The sequence below is a fragment of the Hemiscyllium ocellatum genome, chromosome 7 (genome assembly GCF_020745735.1).
Source record: "Hemiscyllium ocellatum isolate sHemOce1 chromosome 7, sHemOce1.pat.X.cur, whole genome shotgun sequence".
NCBI classification, from domain to species: Eukaryota; Metazoa; Chordata; class Chondrichthyes; order Orectolobiformes; family Hemiscylliidae; genus Hemiscyllium; species Hemiscyllium ocellatum.
The window spans coordinates 15661985-15684199 of record NC_083407.1 but is presented as its reverse complement, the minus strand read 5'-3'; the positions used below and the strand labels follow the sequence as shown (position 1 = coordinate 15684199).

At 44.3% G+C, this 22215-nt stretch overlaps 1 protein-coding gene across 1 annotated transcript in view; it reads right to left on the bottom strand.

The window, feature by feature from the left end:
* Positions 1-22215, bottom strand: part of LOC132817323 (contactin-associated protein-like 5) — a 910472-nt gene that overhangs the window by 289728 nt on the left and 598529 nt on the right. The window contains exons 15-16 of the mRNA XM_060827733.1: positions 21487-21614; positions 13166-13336 (exon numbers count right to left, since the gene is read on the bottom strand). Coding sequence (XP_060683716.1) covers positions 13166-13336; positions 21487-21614 — 299 coding nt within the window. The remainder of the gene's footprint in view (positions 1-13165; positions 13337-21486; positions 21615-22215) is intronic.

Genomic DNA, 22215 nt, shown 5'->3' with positions numbered 1-22215 from the left:
TCTCTTACCATAGCATGACAAGGCAGCAGATACATGGGAACACCATCATGTGCATGCTTCCCTCTGAGCAACACACCATCCTGAAACTTTCTCAACATTCTTTCACTGTTGCTGACTCCAATTCTGAATTGTTTGTGCAAATCAGGTGTTCCTACGCCCAAGGACAGCAGCAGTTCAAAAAGGCAGGTCAGCATCACTTTTTTCCAGGGCTTATTAGTCACTGGATTAGTAAGCCAGAACACAAGGCTAATGTTCAGAGTGTGAAAGTTCAAATGCCACTCTGGAAAATGTGAAAATTTAAATTCTGGTTGGGAAATAAAGATGCAATAATTTAATTGCATGGCCAACCTCGTTTACAGAGCGTCTCCTTTGCTCTTTCGCTTTGGAGGAGGGTGACTGAAGATAATAAGGATGTATGTAACTCACCAAAGATCCTCAGACACCACCTTCCAAACCAATAACCACTTCCATCAAAAAGGACAAGGGCAGCAGAACATCACCACTTTCAAGCTCCCCTCTAAGCCACTCCCCATCCTGACTTGGAAATATGTCGTCACTACGGTGGCACAGTGGTTAGCACTGCTGCCTCACAGCGCCTGAAGACCCGGGTTCAGTTCCCGACTGTGTGGAGTTTGCACGTTCTCCCCGTGTCTGTGTGGGTTTCCTCCGGGTGCTCCGGTTTCCTCCCACAGTCCAAAGATGTGCGGGTCAGGTGAATTGGCCATGCTAAATTGCCCGTAGTGTTAGGTAAGGGGTAATGTAGGGGTATGGGTGGGTTTCGCTTCGGCGGGTCGGTGTGGACTTGTTGGGCCGAAGGGCCTGTTTCCACACTGTAAGTCTAATCTAATCTAATCTAATCTACTTTACTGCTGCTGAGTCAAAATCCTGGAATTCCCTCCCTAAATGGCATTGTGGGTCAACCCACAGCAGGTGGACTGGAACAGTTCATGAAGGCAGTTCACCACCACCTTCTCAAGGACAGCTGGGGATTGGTACTAAATACTGGCCCAGCCAGTGATGCCCAAATCCCACAAAAGAATTTAAAAAAAAACGCTGGCAGTATCAAGCCTGAACACGAGATACCAGCTATGAAAATAAACACAGTCTCAGTGGTAGGTTTTCTGCATGCCTCAGAAACCTGACAACAGTTAAAAATCAATGGAAAGAATAAAGAAGTATTTCACAGTGAATACTAAGATGCAGGCATACAGAGAATAAAACAGATGAAAGATTCTCTTTTATATTCATCCATGGAAGACATTTCTGGGGAGGCCAGCAATTATTGCCCAGAGGTCAGTTAAAAGTCAACCACATTTCTCTGGGTCTGGAATCACATTTAGGCCAGACTTCCTCTGCTAAAAAGCGATAGTAAACCAGGTATTTTATTTAACAATTGTTAGCAGTTACATGGTCATCACTGGGTTCGCTTTTATTCCAGACTTTCATTAAATTCAAACTCTCTGTCCTTGTGGCATTTGAAGGCATTGCCCCAACATGCCCTCCCCCCCACCCCACCCCACAGAATATGGGTGAAGGGCTCAGATTTACTGGCCCAGTAACAGTATCATGAGACCGTGGTGAAAATGAGGGAGAATAACTAACTTCAGAAAGTGACATCTGGAGAAGTAAATCTCAGTGTTTCAGCCATTTGGTCAGGACTGACAAACTTTCAGTGAGCAAAGTAGAGGGCAGTTGGAAGTGGCGGTGGGCCTGGGAACAGTTGGATGGTGGACATCACAAAGGAAGCGCAGATGGGTTTCAGAGGATGCCATAAGGCAGAGGGACAGATCTTCTGCTAAGTGTAGCTACAAATAGCAGTGTCACCCTCTATAACATGACCTTAACATATAGTTCCCATGGACCGTGTTACACCAGAGCAGAGGGTTAAACAGTTTCGAACAAAGGAATAAAAGTAACAGCACATGAACAGGTCCTTTGGTCCTCCAAGTGTGTGCTGATGATCATTACCTAAATAAATTAAAACACAAACCTTCTGCCCTTATTCAGTCAGTACCCCCTATTCATGTAAACACCTAGATGTCTCTTAAATGTAGCCAATGTGCCTGCTTCCCCCGCTCATTCTGGCAGTGCATTCCAGGCTCCTACCACTCTCTGTGTGAAAAGCATCTCTCACACATCTTCCATAAACTTTCCCCCTCTCACCTATGTCCCCTTGTAATTGAAACTTCAACACTGCGAAAAAGCCTCTGACTGTCCATCCTATCTATGCTTCTATAACTTTGTAGACCTCTATCAGGTCTCCTCTCAGCCGCCATCTTTCCAGAGAAAACAATCCTAATCTTTATAACCTTTCCTCTTAGCCAATGCCCTCAGGACCAGGCTGAAACTCTCTGGAGTTTAGAACAATGACAAGAAATTGAATTGATGTATCACCACCTGCAGGTTCCCCTCCAAGCCACTCACCATCCTGATTTGCAAATATATCACTGTTCCTTCACTTTCACTGGGTCAGAATCCTGCAATTCCCTCCCTAATGCCATTGTGGACTGCAGATGGATGCAGGGTTAAAGATGGCAGCTCACCACCACCTTCTCAAGGGCAACTGTCAATAAATGCTGGCTACATTGATACCCACAACCCTGGAGTACTTTAAAAAAAGACTTGGAAAGGGAAGAAAGACTGGGGATTAGAGAGGATGAAAGGAAAAACTTGAACTATTAGATGCCTTTCGCAACTATGGACCATTTCAAATCACTTCACTACTAATGAATTTACTGTTGGAATGCAGGAAACATGTGAAGCAACTTGTGCACAGCGAGCACCCACAAATAACAATAAATAGTTAATGTGACAAACTGCTCTGCTCTTTTCTTAAGTAGTGCCACTTGGAATCAGTAGCATCCACTTTAAAAGCGGATAGTGCCTTGGTTTAAGAACTCATCATAAAGATAGCACTTCCTCAAATGCAACTCTCTCTGTTCTGAAATGGGACTTAAATTCACAATCTTCTAAACCAATGTAAGATGCTAACCGTTGATTCAGTGAGATGAAAGCGCTGGAAAGGAAAAATATGCAATAAAAACCATATACTTTCTGCAGTCAAGTTGTTGCCAATTAGGGCCAGAAAGGTTAAGTGGTAATGCATTAACAATTGTCACTTGTTTAAAAAAAAGCAATAATATGCTTTTAATTGGGAAGAGTGAAAGATGACCTTATTGCAACTGGTCAGATTCTGAGGTGACAGGATAGGATAGATTTTTGGGTTTTTTTTGTTTCAGCAGCTGTAAGAATGGGAGCATGGACCAAGGGCTTACAGGAAGATGAATCACTGATTAGAAAACCACCTTGAGTGTCGGGGCCCTCCATTTTTGTTTCAGCAGCAGGAGGAGTGGGAGCGTCGACCGGGGACTGATGGGAAAGTGAATCACAGATTAAAAAACTCAGCCCGTGAATAGGCGGAGAGCACACTGAGCTGGAGTGGACACGGGACTACTGAGTAAGTGAAGTAGTATATTTGGATGGTTGCGTTACTCAAAAGGGAGAAAGTGAGGACTGCAGATGCTGGAGATCAGAGCTGAAAATGTGTTGCTGGAAAAGCGCAGCAGGTCAGGCAGCATCCAAGGAACAGGAAATTCGACGTTTCGGGCGTAAGCCCTTCATCAGGATCCGGATGAAGGGCTTATGCCCGAAATGTTGAATTTCCTGTTCCTTGGATGCTGCCTGACCTGCTGCGCTTTTCCAGCAACACATTTTCAGCTGCGTTACTCAAAACTCTACTTATGTAGCATCTCCCATCCATCCTCCTCCTCTAACCAAAAAAAAACATTCTGTATGCCGGATTGGTAAGATAAGTAGTTTTTTTTTTATTCCTTACTTTTCTACAGTCTCTTTGGAAAATTAGAATAGTGGGAATGGAGGTTAGGGCAGTTGAATGTTCATCTTGCAGAATGTGAGAGGTAAGAGATCATCACTAGTGTCCCTGCTGACTATAACTGCAGCAGTGCACCCAACTTCAGCTCCTCGAAAACCGCGTTAGGAACTGCAGCTGGAGCTGGATGAACTTCGGATCATTTGGGAGGCAGACGGGGTTATTGAGAGGAGTTCCAAGGAGGTAGTTACACCTCAGCTGCAAGAAAAAGGCAGATGGGTTACAGTCAAAGGGTGGAAAGGGAACTGGCAGGCAGTGCAGAGAAGTCCTGTGACCAATCCCCTCAATAACAAGTATCCTGTTTTGGATACAGAAATAGCTGCTCAGGCCTGCTCTGTCATTCAGTAGAACCATGGCTGTCTGAGTGAGGTCAAATTCCACTTTCTCACTTGTCCTCCATGCTCCAGTGTTAAGCTATAGGGTACAGGTCTCTGGCACAGAATCTATCCCTGTTGATCAGAAGGGAAGGGGGGAGATAAGCAGAGCATTAGTCATTGGGGAATCCCATAGTTAAGGGGAATATAGGTGGTTCTGTGCAAATGAGACAGACTTGTGGTTGGTGTATTGCCTCCCAAGTGCCAGGGTTTGTGACATCTCTGATCATGTTTTGGGGATCCTTGAGGGGGAAGGGGAGCAGCCCCAAACCGTGTCCACATAGGCACCAACGACATTGGTAGGAAATCTCTGGTTTGTTACTCATGCCATGTGCTAGCAAGGTGAAGAATAGGGAGAGAGAAAAATTGAACACATGTTACAGAGATGGTGGAGGAGGGAGGGTTTCGGATACCTGGATCATTGGGGCTCATTCTGGGGTGGGTGTGATCTCTACAAACAGGATGGTTTACATCTGAAACAGAGGGGTACCAATGTTCTTGGGGGAGGGGGGGGGGGGTGGAATCATTTCCAAATGCTTATCAGGAGGGTTTAAACTAATTCAGCAGGGTCAAGGGAATCTAAATTGTAGTTCCAGTGTTCAGGATGTTGAGAGTATTGAGATTAGAAATGAGGTTTCAATGTCACAAGAGGTCACCAGCAAGCAGGAAGGTGGTTTGAAATGTATCAACTTCATCACCAGAAGCAACTGGAATAAGGTGGGTGAACTTGCAGCATGGAACTTGCAGCAGGGATATTGATGTTGTGGCCATTTCGAAGGCATGGATAGACAAAGGACAGGAATGGCTGTTGCACGTTCCGGGATTTAGGTATCTCAGTAAGAATAGAGAAGATGGTAAAAGAGGGGGAGGTGTGGCATTGTTAGTCAAGCACAGTACTACGGTGGCTGAAAGGATGTTTGAGGTCTTAGGCAGAGATTAGAATTAGGAAAGGAGGGGTCACCCTGTTGGGAGTTTTCCATAGACCTTCGAATAGTTCCAGAGATGTAATGGAAAGGATAACAAAGATGATTCTGGACAGGAGCAAGAGTAAAAGGGTAGTTGTTCTGGGGTACTTCAACTTTCCAAATATTGACTGGAAATATTATAGGAGAAAGTGAGGACTGCAGATGTTGGAGTATCAGGAAGAAGGGCTTATGCCCAAAATGTCCATTCTCCTCTACCTTGCATGCTGCCTGGCCTGCTGTGTTTTTCCAGCACCACATTTTTCAACTCTGGAAATATTATAGTTCAAGTATCTTAGATGGGTCAGTTTTTGTACATTTTTGTGCAGGATAGTTTCTTGACATGTTATGCAGACAATCCAACAAGCGGGGGAGACCATATTATATTTGGTACTGGGTAATGAACCTGGGCAGGTGTTAAATTTGCAGGTAGGTAAGCACATGGGTGTTGTGACCAGAATTTGGTTATGTTTACTTTAGCGATGGAAAGGACAAGAGCTATTGCTGAGGGAAAGGCAATTATGATGCGATTGGGCAAGATTTAGGATGCATAGAATGAGGAAGGAAACTGCAGGGATGGGCACAATTAAAATATGGAACTTATTCAAGGACCAGCTACTGCGTGTCCTTGATACGTATGTACCAGTCAGGCAGGGAGGAAGTGGTCAGGTGAGGGAGCTGTGGTTTACTACGAAGTTGAATCCCTTGTCAAGAGGAAGAAGAGGGCTTATGTTAGGATGAGACATGAAAGGTCTCTTAGGGTACTTGAGAGTTACAAATTAGCCAGGAAAGACCTAAAGAGAGAGGTAAGAAGAGCCAGGAGGAGACATGAGAAGTCATTGGCAGGTAGGATCAAGGAAAATCCTAAAGCTTTCTGTAGGTATATCAGAAATAAAAGAATGACTGGAGAAAGATTAGGGTTAATCAAGGATAGCACTGGGAAGCTGTGCATGGAGTCCAAGGAGATAGGGGAAGCACTCAATGAATATTTTCCCTCAGAATTCTCACTGGAAAAAGACAATGTCATTGAGAAGAATACTGAGATACAGGCAACTAGACTAGACTACAGCGATTGAGGAGGTGATAGCAATTCCGAAAAGCATGAAAATAGGTAAGCCCCCGGGCCGGATGGATTTATCCTCGGATTCTCTGTCATCATTGTCTATAGGAATAGTGCCAGAAGACTGGAGCAAGTGTTGCCCCCTTGTTTAAGAAGGGGAGAAGAACCAACCCTGGTAATTATAGACCTGTGAGCCTTACTTCAATTGTGGGTAAAGTGTTGGAAAAGGTTATAAGAGATAGGATTTATACTCATCTCGGGACAAATGAATTGATTAGGGATAGTCAACACGGTTTTCTGAAGGGTAGATAATGCCTCACAAATCTTACTGAGTTCTTTGACCAAACAGGTGGATGAGGGTGAAGTAGTTGATGTGGTGTAGATGGATCTTAGTAAGGCATTTGATAAGGTTCCCCACAGTAGGCTATTGCACAAGGTACAGAGGCATGGAATTGAAGGTGAATTAGTGGTTTGGATCAGAAATTGGTTGGCTGAAAGAAGACAGAGGGTGGGGGTTGATGGGAAATGTTCATCCTGGAGTTCAGTTACTCATGGGGTACCACAACTATCTGTTTTGGGGCCACTGCTGTTTGTCATTTTAATAAATAACCTAGATGAGGGCATAGAAGGATGGGTTAGCATATTTGCGGATGACACTAAGGTCGGTGGAGTTGTGGACAGTGTGAAAGGGTGTTGCAGGATACAGATGGACATAGATAAGCTGCAGAGCTGGGCTGACGGGTGGCAAATGGAGCTTAATGTGGAAAAGTGTGAGGTGAATTACTTTGGAAGGAGTAACAGAATAAAGCATACAGGACTAATGGGACGATCCTTGGTAGTGCAGAAGAGCAGAGAGATTTCGGTGTCCATGTATATAGATCCCTGAAAGTTGCCATCCAGGTTGATAAGGCTGTTCAGAAGGCAGATGATGTATTAACTTTTATTGGTAGAGGGATTGAGTTTTGGAGCCACGAGGTCATGCTACAACTGTACAAACTCTGGTGTGGCTGTACTTGGAGTATTGCATACAGTTCTGGTCACTGCATTATACTAAGGATGAGGAATCTTTGGAAAGGATGCAAAGGAGATTTACAAGAATGTTGCCTGGTATGGAGGGAAGGACTTATGAGGAAAGGCTGAGGGACCTGAGGTTGTTTTTGTTAGAGTGAAGAAAGTTGAGAGGGGACTTAGTTGAGACATATAAGATAATCAGTTGCTTAGATAGGGTGGACAGTGGCTTTTTCCTCAGATGGTGATGTCTAGCATGAGGGGAAATAGCTATAACTTGAGGAGTGATAGATATAGGACAGATGTCAGAGGTAGGTTCTTTACTCAGAGAGTAGTAGAGACATGGAATGGACTGCCTGCAACAGAAGTAGTCTTGAGAAGTTTAGGGACATTTAAATGGTCATTGGATAAACATATGGACGAAAATGGAAGAGTGTAGGATCGAAAGGATTCAGATTGATTCCACGTGTTGGCACAACATCGAGGGCTGAAGGGCCTGTACAGTACTGTAATGTTCTGTGTTCGATGTTCTAGATGATGAAAGGATATTTTCCCTTTTGGGGTATTCTAGTACTGGGGGAGCATAGTCATTAAAAGGAGAATCTCCTATTTAAGACAGAGATAAGGAGAACTTTCTTCTCTCAGAAAGTCATCAGTATTTGGAATTCTCTTCCATAGAGAGCCCAGTGGTGGCTGGTTGTTGTATATATTCAAGGCTAAGCTTGAGAAATACAAAATATAACATACAAGGAATTCAAGGAGCATGGAAGATAAGTGAGCAAATGGAATTTGGCTGCACTCAGACAGCCATGGTCCTACGGAATGGCAGAGCAGGCCTGAGCAGCTATCTCTGCTCCTGTCGGTTATAATTATATGTGGCAGGTTTAACAGTCAAAACTTTAATGCAAACTGGTTGACGGGTGGGAAGACTAATCTCAATCTTCCATTTTCCAGACTTCACTTTGGGAGTTAGGAAAGGGATGGGTTCTCCAACCAACTCTGACACTCAGAATCCCAGAAGTTTTCTAGTGCCAAAGGAGGATATTCAATCTGTTCATGTCTGCAGATGAGTATCAATATCTAATGTCAATCTCCTGCTGTTTCATTTTTGTCCATATAATTGCCCTCTTGAATGCCTCAATTAAATCTGCCTCCACCTCATTTCCAGGCAGTGCATTCCATACCCTAACTACTCGTGTGAAAAGATTTTTTTCCCTGTCATCCTCGCTTCTTTTGCAAACCACTTTAAATCTATGCCCTCTCATTCATGATTTTTTTTTGCGATTGGGAACACTTTTTCCCAATCTACTGTGTGATTTTGAAAACCTCTACCAAATCTCCTCCTAGCTCTCTTCTCCACAAGAGCAACAGACTCACGGCTGAAGTTTCTCATCCCGGGAATAATTTTTGTATATTGCTTCTAAATTTTCATATCCTTTGTACAGTGGGGCGCCCACAACTGCAAACAGTAGTCCAGCTGAGATTGAAATCAATTAGATGTCATTCAATCACATTTTTGCCTGCATCTGAATGGGGACAACATGTGCAATTTCCCAACATTGCCTTCCAGTAATTCCAGTCTCTGGTAGATTGTTGGAAATGGACAATATTGAGATAAGCTTTCCATTGCACATCTCTGCTTAACTGTTTTGATTAGCTTCCCTAAGGTACGGAAAGAGGCTTAAAAGGTCACACCAACCACTAGAACAGTAACCCACCCAGACCCATTCCCCGAACCTATATTTGCCCCTGACTAATGCACATAACACTATGGGCAATTTAGCATGGACAATTCACCTGACCAGCACATCTTTGGATTGTGGGAGGAGACCAGAGCACCCAGATGAAACCCAATCAGACACAGGGAGAATGTGCAAACTCCACACAGACAGTCACCCGACGTGATCGACGATGCCCTCCACCGCATCTCCTCCACTTCCCGCTCCTCCGCCCTTGAGCCCCGCCCTTCCAACCGCCACCAAGACAGAACCCCACTGGTTCTCACCTACCACCCCACCAACCTCTGTATACAGCGTATCATCCGCCGTCATTTCCGCCACCTCCAAACGGACCCCACCACCAGGGATATATTTCCCTCCCCTCCCCTATCAGCGTTCTGCAAAGACCACTCCCTTTGTGACTCCCTCGTCAGGTCCACACCCCCCACCAACCCAACCTCCACTCCCGGCACCTTCCCCTGCAACTGCAGGAAATGCAAAACTTGTGCCCACACCTCCTCCCTTACCTCTCTCCAAGGCCCCAAGAGATCCTTACATATCTGTCACAAATTCACCTGCACCTCCACACACATCATCTATTGCATCCGCTTCACCCGATGTGGCCTCCTCTATATTGGGGAGACGGGCCGCCTACTTGCGGAACGCTTCAGGGAACACCTCTGGGACGCCCGGACCAACCAACCCAACCACCCCGTGGCTCAACACTTTAACTCTCCCTCCCACTCCACCAAGGACATGTAGGTCCTTGGACTCCTCCATCGCCAGAACATAACAACACGACGGTTGGAGGAAGAGTGCCTCACCTTCCGCCTGGGAACCCTCCAACCACAAGGGATAAACTCAGATTTCTCCAGTTTCCTCATTTCCCCTCCCCCCCACTTTGTCTCAGTCGATTCCCTCGAACTCAGCACCGCCCTCCTAACCTGCAATTTTCTTCCTGACCTCTTCACCCCCACCCCACTCCGGCCTATCACCCTCACCTTGACCTCCTTCCACCTATCACATCTCCATCGCCCCTCCCCCAAGTCCCTCCTCCCTACCTTTTATCTTAGCCTGCTGGACACACTTTCCTCATTCCTGATGAAGGGCTTGTGCCCGAAACGTCGAATTTCCTGTTCCTTGGATGCTGCCTGACCTGCTGCGCTTTAACCAGCAACACATTTTCAGCTCTGATCTCCAGCATCTGCAGACTTCACTTTTTACTCGAACATTTTATATTTGCCAACGTTTGCCAACAGTGTGTGCTGGAATCACAGTAACGGGATATTTACCCACTTTCCTGGTAAACACATTTTCTGCTCTTCTAATTCAGCTTGAAATCATTCATTCCAAACATAAATCTGACATGTCCAGTTATAGGAAGGATATAATTAAGCTGGAGAGGGTTCAAAAGAGATTTTCCAGGATGTTGCTGGATATGGAAGATTTGAGTTATTTAAAAACAGACTGGATAGGGTGTGACTTTTTTCACTGAAACGTAGGAGGCTGAGAGACTATGTTATCGAAGTTTACAAAATAATGAAGGGTATAGATAGGGTTAATGATAGTTGTCTTTTCCCTAGAATGAGGGATTTCAAGACTTGAGGCACATTTGCGAGATGAGATGAAGAGGAAAGACATCTAGCATGAGTCATAGAGATGTACAGCATTGAAGCAGACACTTTGGTCCAACTTGTCCATGCCGAGCAGTTGTCCCAAACCCACCTGCCAGCACCCAGCCCATATCCCTCCAAACCCTTCCTATTCATATATTCATAAAGATGCCTTTTAAATGTTACTATTGTACCAGCCTCCACCACTTCTTCTTGCACGTACCACCCTCTGCGTGAAAAAGTTGCCCGTTCATCTCTTTTATATCTTTCCCCTCTCACCCTATACCTATGCCATCTCGTTCTGGACTCCCCTACCCCAGGGAAAACTCTTTATCTATTTATCCTATCCATGCCGCTTCATAGTTTTATAAACTTCTATAAGGTTGCCCCTCAGCCCTAGCCTGTTCAACCTCTCCCTGTAGCTCAAATCCTCCAACCCTGGCTTCACGGCAACATGAGAGGAAACTTTTTCACACAGAGGGTGGTCTGCGTGTGAAATAAACTTCCTGAGGAAGTGGTGGATGTATGGATGGTTACAATGGTTAAAAGATATTTGGATAAGTACATGCACAATCAAAGTTTGTGAGAAGATTTGTAGCTCGGGTGCTCGTTGTTGTGGTTCTGTTCGCCGAACTGGGAATTTGTGTTGCAGACGTTTCATCCCCTGTCTAAATGACATTCTCAGTGCTTGGGAGCCTCCTGTGAAGCGCTTCTGTGATCTTTCCTCCAGCATTTGGAGTGTTTTGAATCTGCCGCTTCCGGTTGTCAGTTCCAGCTGTCCGCCGCAGTGGTCGGTATATTGGGTCCAGATTGATGTGCTTATTGATTGAATCTGTGGATGAGTGCCATGCCTCTAGGAATTCCCTGGCTGTTCTCTGTTTGGCTTCTCCTATAATAGTAGTGTTGTCTCTGTTGAATTCATGTTGCTTGTCATCTGCGCGTGTGGCTACTAAGGGTAGCTGGTCGTGGCGTTTCGTGGCTAGTTGGTGTTCATGGATGCGGTTCATTCGTTGTCTTCCTGTTTGTCCTATGTAGTGTTTTGTACAGTCCTTACATGGGATTTTGTACACTACATTGGTTTTGCTCATGCTGGGTATCGGGTCCTTTGTTCTGGTGAGTTGTTGCCTGAGAGTGGCTGTTGGTTTGTGTGCTGTTAGTGGTCCCAGTTGTCTGGCTGTCAGTTTGTAAATACTCTTGATGTATGGTAGTGTGGCTAGTCCTTTGGGTTGTGGCATGTCCTCATTCCGTTAACTTTCCCTTAGGCAACTATTGATGAAATTGCGTGGGTATCCGTTTTTGGCAAATACATTGTATAGGTGTTCTTCTTCCTCTTTTTGCAGTTCTATGTACTGCAGTGTGTTGTGGCCCTTTTGAATAGTGTCTTGATGGAACTTCTTGTGTGTGTGTTGGAGTGGTTGCTTTCGTAGTTTAGGACTTGGTCTGTGTGAGTTGCTTTCCTGTATACCTTTGCGGTGAATTCTCTATTAGGTGTTCTCTGTACCATCACATCTAGGAATGGGAGTTGGTTGTCCTTTTCTTCCTCTCTAGTGAATCGGATTCCTGAGAGTGTGGCGATGATGATCCGGTGTGTGTTCTCTATTTCTGTGTTTTTAATAATTACAAAGGTATCATCTACATATCTGACCCAGAGTTTGGATTGAATTTGCAGTAAGATTGTTTGTTCTAATCTTTGCATTACTGCTTCTGCTATGAGTCCAGAGACAGGTGAGCCCATGGGTGTGCTGTTGATTTGTTCATATATTTGGTTGTTGATTGTGAAGTGTGTTGTGAGGCACAGGTCCAGTAGTTTGAGTATGCCATCTTTGTTGATAGATTCAACGTCTTATTGTCTGTTCTGTATGTCCAGCAGATTGGCTATTGTTTCTCTGGCTAGGGTTTTGTCGATAGAAGTGAACAGTGCCGTTACATCGAATGAGACCATGATTTCTTCCTTGTCTATGTGTATATTTCTGATGTCCAAGAATTCCTGTGTTGATTGTATAGAGTGTCTGGATCCGCTGATCAGGTGTTTCAGTTTCTGCTGTAGTTCTTTAGCCAGTTTGTGTGATGGTGTCCCTGATGGTGATACTATGGGTCAATATACCGACCACTGCAACGGACAGCTGACAACCGGAAGCGGCAGATTCAAACCACTACAAATGCCGGAGGAAAGATCACAGAAGCGCTTCACAGGAGGCTCCCAAGCACTGAGATGTCACCTAGATGGGGGACGAAATGTCTGCAACACAAATTTCCAGCTGGGCGAACAGAACCACAACAACATGCACTATCACCTGATGAAGGAGCGGCGCTCCGAAAGCTAGTGTGCTTCCAATTAAACCTGTTGGACTATAACCTGGTGCTGTGTGATTTTTAACTTTTCTTGACCATCACTTATTCTATCTTTTAGACTGTGCCTCCAGTGAGCTCCTATCTGAGATGTTGACTTGTGGCTGACTGACCAATACCAAAGGTTTCTAGCAATTTCTGCTTTAATTCAGATTGCAATCCAGTACTTCGCACATTTAGGGTGATACTTACAGTTCAGCTCTATCCTTATGAAGTCCTTAATTCCGAGATTCTCCAGGAAGACTCCTGAGGATGCGGTTGTTTTGAAGAAGAATGAAATGTCTGCACTGAGCTCACCATGAAATGTGGGGAAGTGCAGATACGAGGACTCGGTGTTGAAGGAAGCCGCATTCCAGTAATTACCTGTGTGAATCATTAGTCCACTATTAAAGAGTGCAATTCATTTAATAGTGCAATGTAGCTCAATAATTGTTTAGATTATCACTTTGCCATGGTCTCAATCCATAGCCATTCAAACAACTTCTACAGGTTAAGAATCCCTCTGTGTAGCAACACTCTGAATGCAGCTATGCAGATTATCACTATGTGGTAATATCATATCGGTTATTTTCTCCTTTGCTGGCAAACAGCTCCTTGGGAAAACAGAAAATGTGGTTAGCTCTCTATGCCTTAGCATGCCATCTGAACATGCAGATTTGCAAGTAAAACAGTAAGCAACATAGACTCCCTGCAGTGTGGAAGCAGGCCATTCAGCCCATCGAGTTGACACTGACCCTCCAAAGAGCAATTTACCCCTGCATTTACCATGGTTAATCCACCTAGCCTGCACATCCCTGAACACCAAGGGTAATTTAGCATGGCCAATCCACCTAACCTGTATACCTTTGGACTGTGGGAGGAAACCCACACTTGCATGAGGAGAAAGTGCAAAAATCCACACATACAGTCACACGAGGGTGGAATTGAAACCTGGTCCCTGGAGCTGTGAGGCAGCAGTGCTAACCAATGAGCCACTGTGTTACCCTAAGTGCCCAGTTCTGCTGGAGATTTGTTCATTATGTCCTCTCAGTTTACTTTGGTCAATTTGCTCCACCTTAAACTAAGCCCCATCACAAGGCCAGACAAAACCACGCATCCATTCAATCTATCTTCAAGCTCCCTTGGCCATGTGTTTCTTTTCAAAGTCTAAGTTGTTTTCCCTTTTAATGTCTTCCAAAGCTTCCCAGTAGAGTTATACTTTCTTCCCTAAATCCTACCTAAATCTGTCACTTTTAAGCTTATTATCTTTTGCTCTGCTCGCCTGCACTAAATTTTATGATCCTGACTGGTCCTTTAAATCCTCAGTATTCTTAATGCTACTACCCCCATTATATGCTTACTCAGTCCTCTCTTATTCAACAAGATCCCAATCTTTCAGGTCTCACTTCACCAGTTCTACCTCCTAATCCCTTAAGTAGCACTCTCTACACCTTCTTCAATTCAGCTAAGTAAAATCATTGCTGAAAATTACATTATACTTGTACACACAGAACACTCAGGGTATAGTGGAGACTGAGAGCAGTGACTCATCATTGTTCTGACTGTGATTTTCAAGCTCAATACAGAGCAAGTAACAAATGTATTGTATACTAGGCCCATACAGAATCATCGAATGATACAGTGCAGGTGGAAGCTTTTTGAGCCAATAAGCTTGTGTTAGTTCATTGGCAGATTGATTAGGCTTATACCCAGAGCCTTGTCCCAAACCTCTGCAAATTGTTATAAATTTGTAGAATAGAAGGATTTGTAGAATCCCTACAGTGTGAAAACAGACCCTTTGGTCCAACCAGTCCACACCAAACCTCTGAAGAGTAACCCACCCAGATCCATTCCCCTATTATTCTATATTTATCTCTGACTAATGCACCTAATCTATACATTTCTGAACACTGTGGCAATTTAGCATGGCCAATTCACCTAACCTGCACACCTTTAGATTGTGGGAGGAAACTGGAGCACCTGGAGGAGACCCACCCATTAATGAAGTTATAAACATAAATTCTTTGTCTTTTACTGTTTTATTTATAAAGTTAAGGATCTCATAAGCTTTCATGACATATCAACTCATTCTGCTCCACTCTTGTATATGCACATCATCAGTTCTCTCTCTCTCTCTCTCTCTCTCTCTCTCTCTCCACCCCCCTCAAGTTTGGACCACTTATTGTACCTTACTGGTCTCAGTTATTTCTAGCCAAGTGGATCAGTTTACACCTTTCTGTAATTAATTTTACCTGCCAAATGTTAGCCTATTTCTCTGATCTGCCTCTGTCCTCCTAAAGTCTGTTGTTACCCTCAACAGTGTTAACTACATTTCTGATGTTCATGTAAACTTTGACAATTTTATCTGAATATCCAAGTCCAGCCCATTAACATTGATCATATTCTAATACCAAAACATATTGCTGTATACTCTCCTCTAGTCTGAAAGACAAGCATTCACTGCTACTCATTTTCTGTCTCTAACTAAAATGTATATCTGGATTGTCGCTGCCTCTTTAATCCTACGGCATTTAATTTTGCTTCCATGTCTTATTATTTGCTCTTTTATATCAAACACCCTTTTGAATGCCATATACACAATATTAGTTACACTGACCCCATCAACTCTTCATTACCTCAACAAAGAACTCAATCAAGTTAGTCATGATAGATTAGCTACACACCATCTTAGGCTTGAACATGAAATGTAAAGTTCTGTTTAGTTTCTCAATACATTTTACAGTAATTTGCATTCAAAGTATTGCTGCCAGAAATATGCTAAATAGATGGGGAAGTGGTGGTTCAAAGAAAATAACATGAGACTAGTAATCTAGCAGACCAAGGGTTTAAATCTCTTGGTGGTTGAACATAAATATAATTTTTTAAAAAAAATGTTTTATTTATTTAAAGAAAAAAGTTTCAGGAAGGGTTACAATCAAAAACTCATTTTGCTAGAGAGGTTCAGCAGGACTGGTAACAACTGTGATGAGGAAGCAGAGTAAACATGTTGAGCCCAGTGACCCATATTCAAAATCTTCTGAACTTAACCCTTCTGATGAAGGGTCACTGGACTTGAAATATTAACTCTTTTTCTCATTCCACAGGTACTGTAGATCTGTTGAGTGTCTCTAGCACTTTCTATTTTTGATTGTTTCAGATCACCATCATCCACAGTTTTTTGTTTTGTTTGAGGAATGGAGACAATTGGCAGAATCTTTTCGGGTTCTGAGTGTCATAGAGTCAGAGTCATAGAAATGTACAGCAGAGAAACAAACCCTTTGGTCCAACTCGTCCACGCCAACCAGATATCCGAACCTAATCTAGTCCCATTTGCCAGCACTTGGCTCATATCCTTTTAAACCTTTCCTATTTATATACCCATCCAGATGCCTTTTAAGTGTTGTAATTTTACCAGCCTCCATCACTTCCTCTGGCAGCTCATTCCATACACATACCACCCTCTGTTTGAAAAAAATGCCCCTTGGGTCCCTTTAAAAATTGTCCCCTCTCACCTTAAATCTATGCCGTCTAGTTCTGGACTCCCACACCCCAGAGAACAGACTTTGTCTATTTACCCTATCTATGCCTCTCATGATTTTATAAACCTCTATAAGGTCACCACTCAACCTCCAACACTCCAGAGTAAACAGTACCAACCTATTCAACCTCTCCCTATAGTCCAAATCCTCCAACACTTCAAGTTTCACAACATCCTTCCGATAGGAAGGAGACCAGAATTGCAAACAATATTCGAACAGTGGCCTAACCAATGTCCTGTACAGCCGCAACATGACCTCCCAACTCTTGTACTTAATACTCTGGCTAACAGGAAAGCATACCAAACACTTTCTTCAATATTCTATCTACCTGTGACTCCACTTCCAAGGAACTATGAACCTGCACTCCAAGGTCTCCTTATTCAGCAACACTCCCCAGGTCCTTACCATTAAGTACATAAGTCCTGCTATGATTTGCTTTTCCAAAATGCAGCCCCTTGCATTTATCAAAATTAAACTCCATCTACCACTTCACAGCCCATTGGCCCATCTGATCAAGGTCCTGTTGTACTCTGAGGTAACCTTCTTTCCTATCCACTACACCTCCAATTTTGGTGTCATCTGCAAACTTACTAACTATTCCTCCTATGTTCACATCCAAATCATTTATATAAATGATCAAAAGGAGTGGATCCAGCACTGATCCTTGTGGCACTCCACTGGTCACAGGCCTCTAGTTAAAAAGGCAACCCTCCAGCATCACCCTCTGTCTTCTACCTTCAAGCCAGTTCTGTATCCAAATGGCTAGTTCTCCCTGTATTTCATGAGATCTAACCTTGCTAACAAGTCTAACCTTGTTGAAGACCTTACTGAAGTCCATATAGATCACGTACTCCATTCTGCCATTCATCAATCTTCTTTGTTACTTCTTCAAAAAACTCATTCAAGTTCGTGAGACATGATTTCCCATGCACAAAGCCATGTTGACTATCCCTAATTAGTTCTTGTCTTTCCAAATGCATGTAAATCCTGTCCCTCAGGATTACCTCCAACATCTTGCTCACCACCAATGTCAGGCCCACCAGTCCACAGTTCCCTTACCATCTTTCTTAAACGTTGGCACCATATTAGCCAACCTCCAATCTTCCGGCTCCTCATCTGTGACTATTGATGATACAAATATGTCAGTAAGGGGTCCAGCAATCACTTCCCTGGCTTCCTGCAGAGTTCTAGGCTACGCCTGATCAGGTCTTGGGGATTTGTCCACTTTTATGCATTTCAAGACATCCAGCAACTCCTTTTCTATAATATGGACATTTTTCAAGATGTCACCATCTATCCCCCCAAATTTTATATCTTCCATGTCTTACTCCACGGTAAATACTGATGATGTGGGATATGGAGCAGAATTTGGCAATAAGTAAGCAAGACCCTTCTTGATGCTGGGAGCATTTCACTCCATCTTGTACGATTTTCACAAGCGCCCAGTAGCAGGTTTTCCACTAGCATGCAGAAACTAACAGGGATTATTGTTTACTAAACAAATTGTTAGCAGCCAAAGACACACCATCAGGTTTCATCTTACCATCTTAACAAGCTAGGCTTTGGGAAAACTTGACAAGGAGATTAGAGTGATCACCCGGTGAATCCATCTCACCATTTGCTCTGTATGAGCTCCTATGTTGGAAACTGGCCATCAACATATCAGGGCAAATTCACCAAACACATGCACCTCATATTCATCGATGTTGGCATCCAGCACACAGCCTGGATCAGGTTGCATCCCTGAACTCTTTATGGTGGCTCAGTGGATAGCACTGATACCTCACAGCGCAAGGGGCCCATGTTCGATTCCAGCCTCTGTGTGGAGTTTGCACATTCTCCCCATGGCTGCGTGAGTTTCCTCCGGGTGCTCCGGTTTCCTCCCACAATCCAAAGATGTGCAGATCAAGTGAATTAGCCTTGTTAAATTGCCCATTGTGTTCAGGGATGTGTAGATTAGGTGCATTAGTCAAGGGTAAATGTAGGATAACAGGGTAGTGGAATGGGTTTGGGTGGGTTACTGTCCGGAGAGTCAGTGTGGCCTTGCTGGGCCAAAGGGCCTGTTTCCACACAGTAGGGATTCTGTGATAATATATTAAACAAAGTGTGAAGACTGTAAGAATGCAACCTGATCCAAGCCATGAGCTGGGTGCTTGTCCCAGAGTGCAGTGTCCTTACCCGCATGATAGTTAAGCCATGTAATGTGAATGTAGCAGTGAACTGCAGAATTGTCCTATCAATGAATCAGACGTGCACCATGAGATTTCTTTGATGTTGGCACATATTGGATGCCATTGAAGGACTGGCAATATATTTCTGAGCCAGGATGGTAAGTGGCTTGGAGGGGAACTTGCAGGTGGTGGTGTTCCCATGTTTCTGCTGTCCTTGCCCTTCCAGAATGTACTATTCAAGAGTTTGGCAAGTAATGTTTACAAAGCTTTGGTGAAATTCTGCAGTAGGTAAAAACAAGGGCACCTGTATGGGCCCCAGCTGTGCCTGTCTCTTTGTTGGCTACGCATAACAGTCAATCTTCCGTAATTACACCGGCACCACTCCCCACCTCTTCCTCCGCTACATTCATGACTGCATTGACGCCACCTCGTGCTCCCGTGAGGAGGTTGAGCAATTCATCAACTTCACTAACACATTCCACCCTGACCTTAAATTTATCTGGACCATCTCTGACACCTCCCTCCCCTTCCTGGACCTCTCAATTTCCATTAATAATGACCGACTTGACACGACATTTTTTACAAACGCACCGACTCCCACAGCTACCTGGATTATACCTTTTCCCACCAGTTTCACCACAGAACACACCAGATGGCCTCCTTCTTTAGAGACCGCAAGTTCACTTCCCTCGTGGTTAAAGATGCCCTCCAACACATCTCGTCCACATCCCGCATCTCCGCCCTCAGACCCCACCCCTCCAACCGTAACAACGACAGAACGCCTCTGGTGCTCAACTTCCACCCTACCAACCTTTGCACAAACCAAATCATCCGCCGACATTTCTGCCACCTCCAAACAGACCCCACCACAAGGGATATATTTCCCTCCCCACCCCTTTCTACCTTCCACAAAGACCGTTCCCTCCGTGACTACCTGGCCAGGTCCATGCCCCCCTACAACCCACCTTTCCATCCAGGTACCTTCACCTGCCACTGCAGGAATTGCAAAACCTGTGTCCACACCTCCTCCCTGACCTCCATCCAAGGCCCTAAAGGAGCCTTCCACATCCATCAAAGTTTTACCTGCATATCCACCAATATCATTTATTGTATCTGTTGCTCCCGATGTGGTCTCCTCTACATTAGGGAGACTGGACGCCTCCTAGCAGACCACTTTAGGGAACATCTCTGGGACACCCACACCAATCAACAACACCGCCCTGTGGCCCAATTTTTCAACTCCCCCTCGCACTCTGCCGAAGACATGGAGGTCCTGGGCCTCCTTCACCACCGCTCCCTCACCACCAGGCACCTGGAGGAAAAATGCCGCATCTTCCGCCTCGGAACACTTCAACCCCAGGGCATCAATGTGGACTTCAACAATTTTCTCATTTCCCCTTCCTCCACCTCACCCCAGTTCCAAACTTCCAGCTCAGCACTGTCCCCTTGACTTGTCCTACCTGCCTATCTTCTTTTTCACCTATCCACTCCAACCTCCCCTCCGACCTATCACCTTCATCCCCTCCCCTACTCACCTATTGTACTCTATGCTACTTTCTCCCCACCCCAACCCTCCTCTCACTTATCTCTCCACGCTTCAGGCTCTCTGCCTGTATTCCTGATGAAGGGCTTTTGCCCAAAATGTCGATCTTACTGCTCCTCGGATGCTGCCTGAACTGCTGAGCTTTTCCAGCACCACTCTAACCTGAAATTCTGCAGTGCATATTATTGACAGTACGCACCACTGCACATCAGTAGTGGAGGGACCGGATGTTTGTAGATGTGGTGCCAATCGAATTTGCTCTGGATGGTAATGCTGGAGGTCTCCTCATCCAATGCAGCAGCTCCTCATTTTTTCAAGCCAACCCCTCCTACACTGACCTCCTCCCTACGAGACTATGAAGTTTCAGACCTTACTTTCAAATCCAAAGCATGCTTGAGTCACCATCATAAAGCAACTCAAACTCATTCATTGACAGAGTCTTGATGGTCAAGGGCCTCTTTCTATGTTGTAGACCTCTATGACTATAACTCAATGGCTTTGACTTTGGAAGCAATCCAAAATAATTCTTCCTTGCTCTCCTTGAAGCAAATTCAAAATTCTTGATGGTACTGTCATATGTGACACTGGATCTGACTCACAGATAAAACTCCAACATCTCATGTCTTCTGAATCTCAACATCCTTAGCTAGAAGTAACGTTGAGTGGAATGAAGAATGGTGGTGGAGTGCCGATGCATTACTTGATTGTGTCATCAGTTCAAGATCAGCACCAGAGACTCCAAGAAAGAGAATTGCAGCAAACAAGTGCTTTTAAGATTGGATTCCTTATAGTGTGGGAATAAACCCTTCGGCCCAACAAGTCCACATCAACCCTCTGAAGAGTAGCTCACCAAACACATTCCCCTACCCTATATTTACCCCTGACTAATGCACTTAACACTATGGGCAATTTAGCATGGCCAATTCACATGACTTGCACACATTTGGATTGTGGGGGAAACCCATGCAGACAATGTGCAAACTTCACACAAACAGTCACCCAAGGTGGGAATCAAACCCGGGTCCCAAGCACTGTGAGGCAGCAGTGCTGACCACTGAGCCACTGTGCTGCCCCCAAAGGGTTCCCTTTTTCTAAGGAAAATTGATGGATTTTATTGTTTTCAGCAGTTGGGTGTACTTTATATCACATCAGCTGCTATGGCCTCACCATAAAAGCTAATTTGACTTCTCGATTTTCTTTCAGATGATATGTGTCAGTTCTGCCAGTTCTGGCATCTATATCAAGTTACCATTTATGAAACCCTCACCACAGGGCACTTACCATCACCATGGCAACGTAGTGGTCCAAGCTTGTAGGTGGCTTCAGAGTTTGTCTTGTTAATGTCTCCAATAATAATCTGAGTCACAGGCAAGTGATCTTTGTATGACAGAAGCCCTGTGTCATTAGTCCTGTCAAAATCCAGGATAAAAATGAAAATTATTCTATTAATCATGTACACCATAGACTCATGTATGCTCTGATTGATATTTACTGCTGATAGGTAAACAGGTTATCCACTTACAGTAATTAAGATCAAAGAGATATGTTTCAGCTCTAACCACCTGCTATTGTGGACACTCTTGCCTTGTTAGCCAGGAAGCTTCTGGGTTCAAATCCCACTGCCAACACTTGATTATAAAATCTCATAACTCACCAGTACATTCTTTCAAATAAGATAATAAACTAGGGTCCTTTCGGGTAGATCCTATGACTGCTTTTGAAGGAGAACAGCAGTATTCCCCCGGTGCACTGGCGGAGTTTATCACTCAGTCACAACCAAACGCAGACCGAGTGACTGCTTTAGAAAACACCCATGGTCCATGCACAACCATGCCCCAGACCTTCCTATACCTGGTCATTTTAACATGGTGTCTTGCTTGTATGCAGACTGTCCTCGGCATGCTGCAATATTCCAGCGAATAACAATGAAAACTGGAAAAGCGGCATTTCATCTTCAGACTAGGTACTTTACAGCCTTCTGGACTCAATATTGACATCTTCAAATAGTGA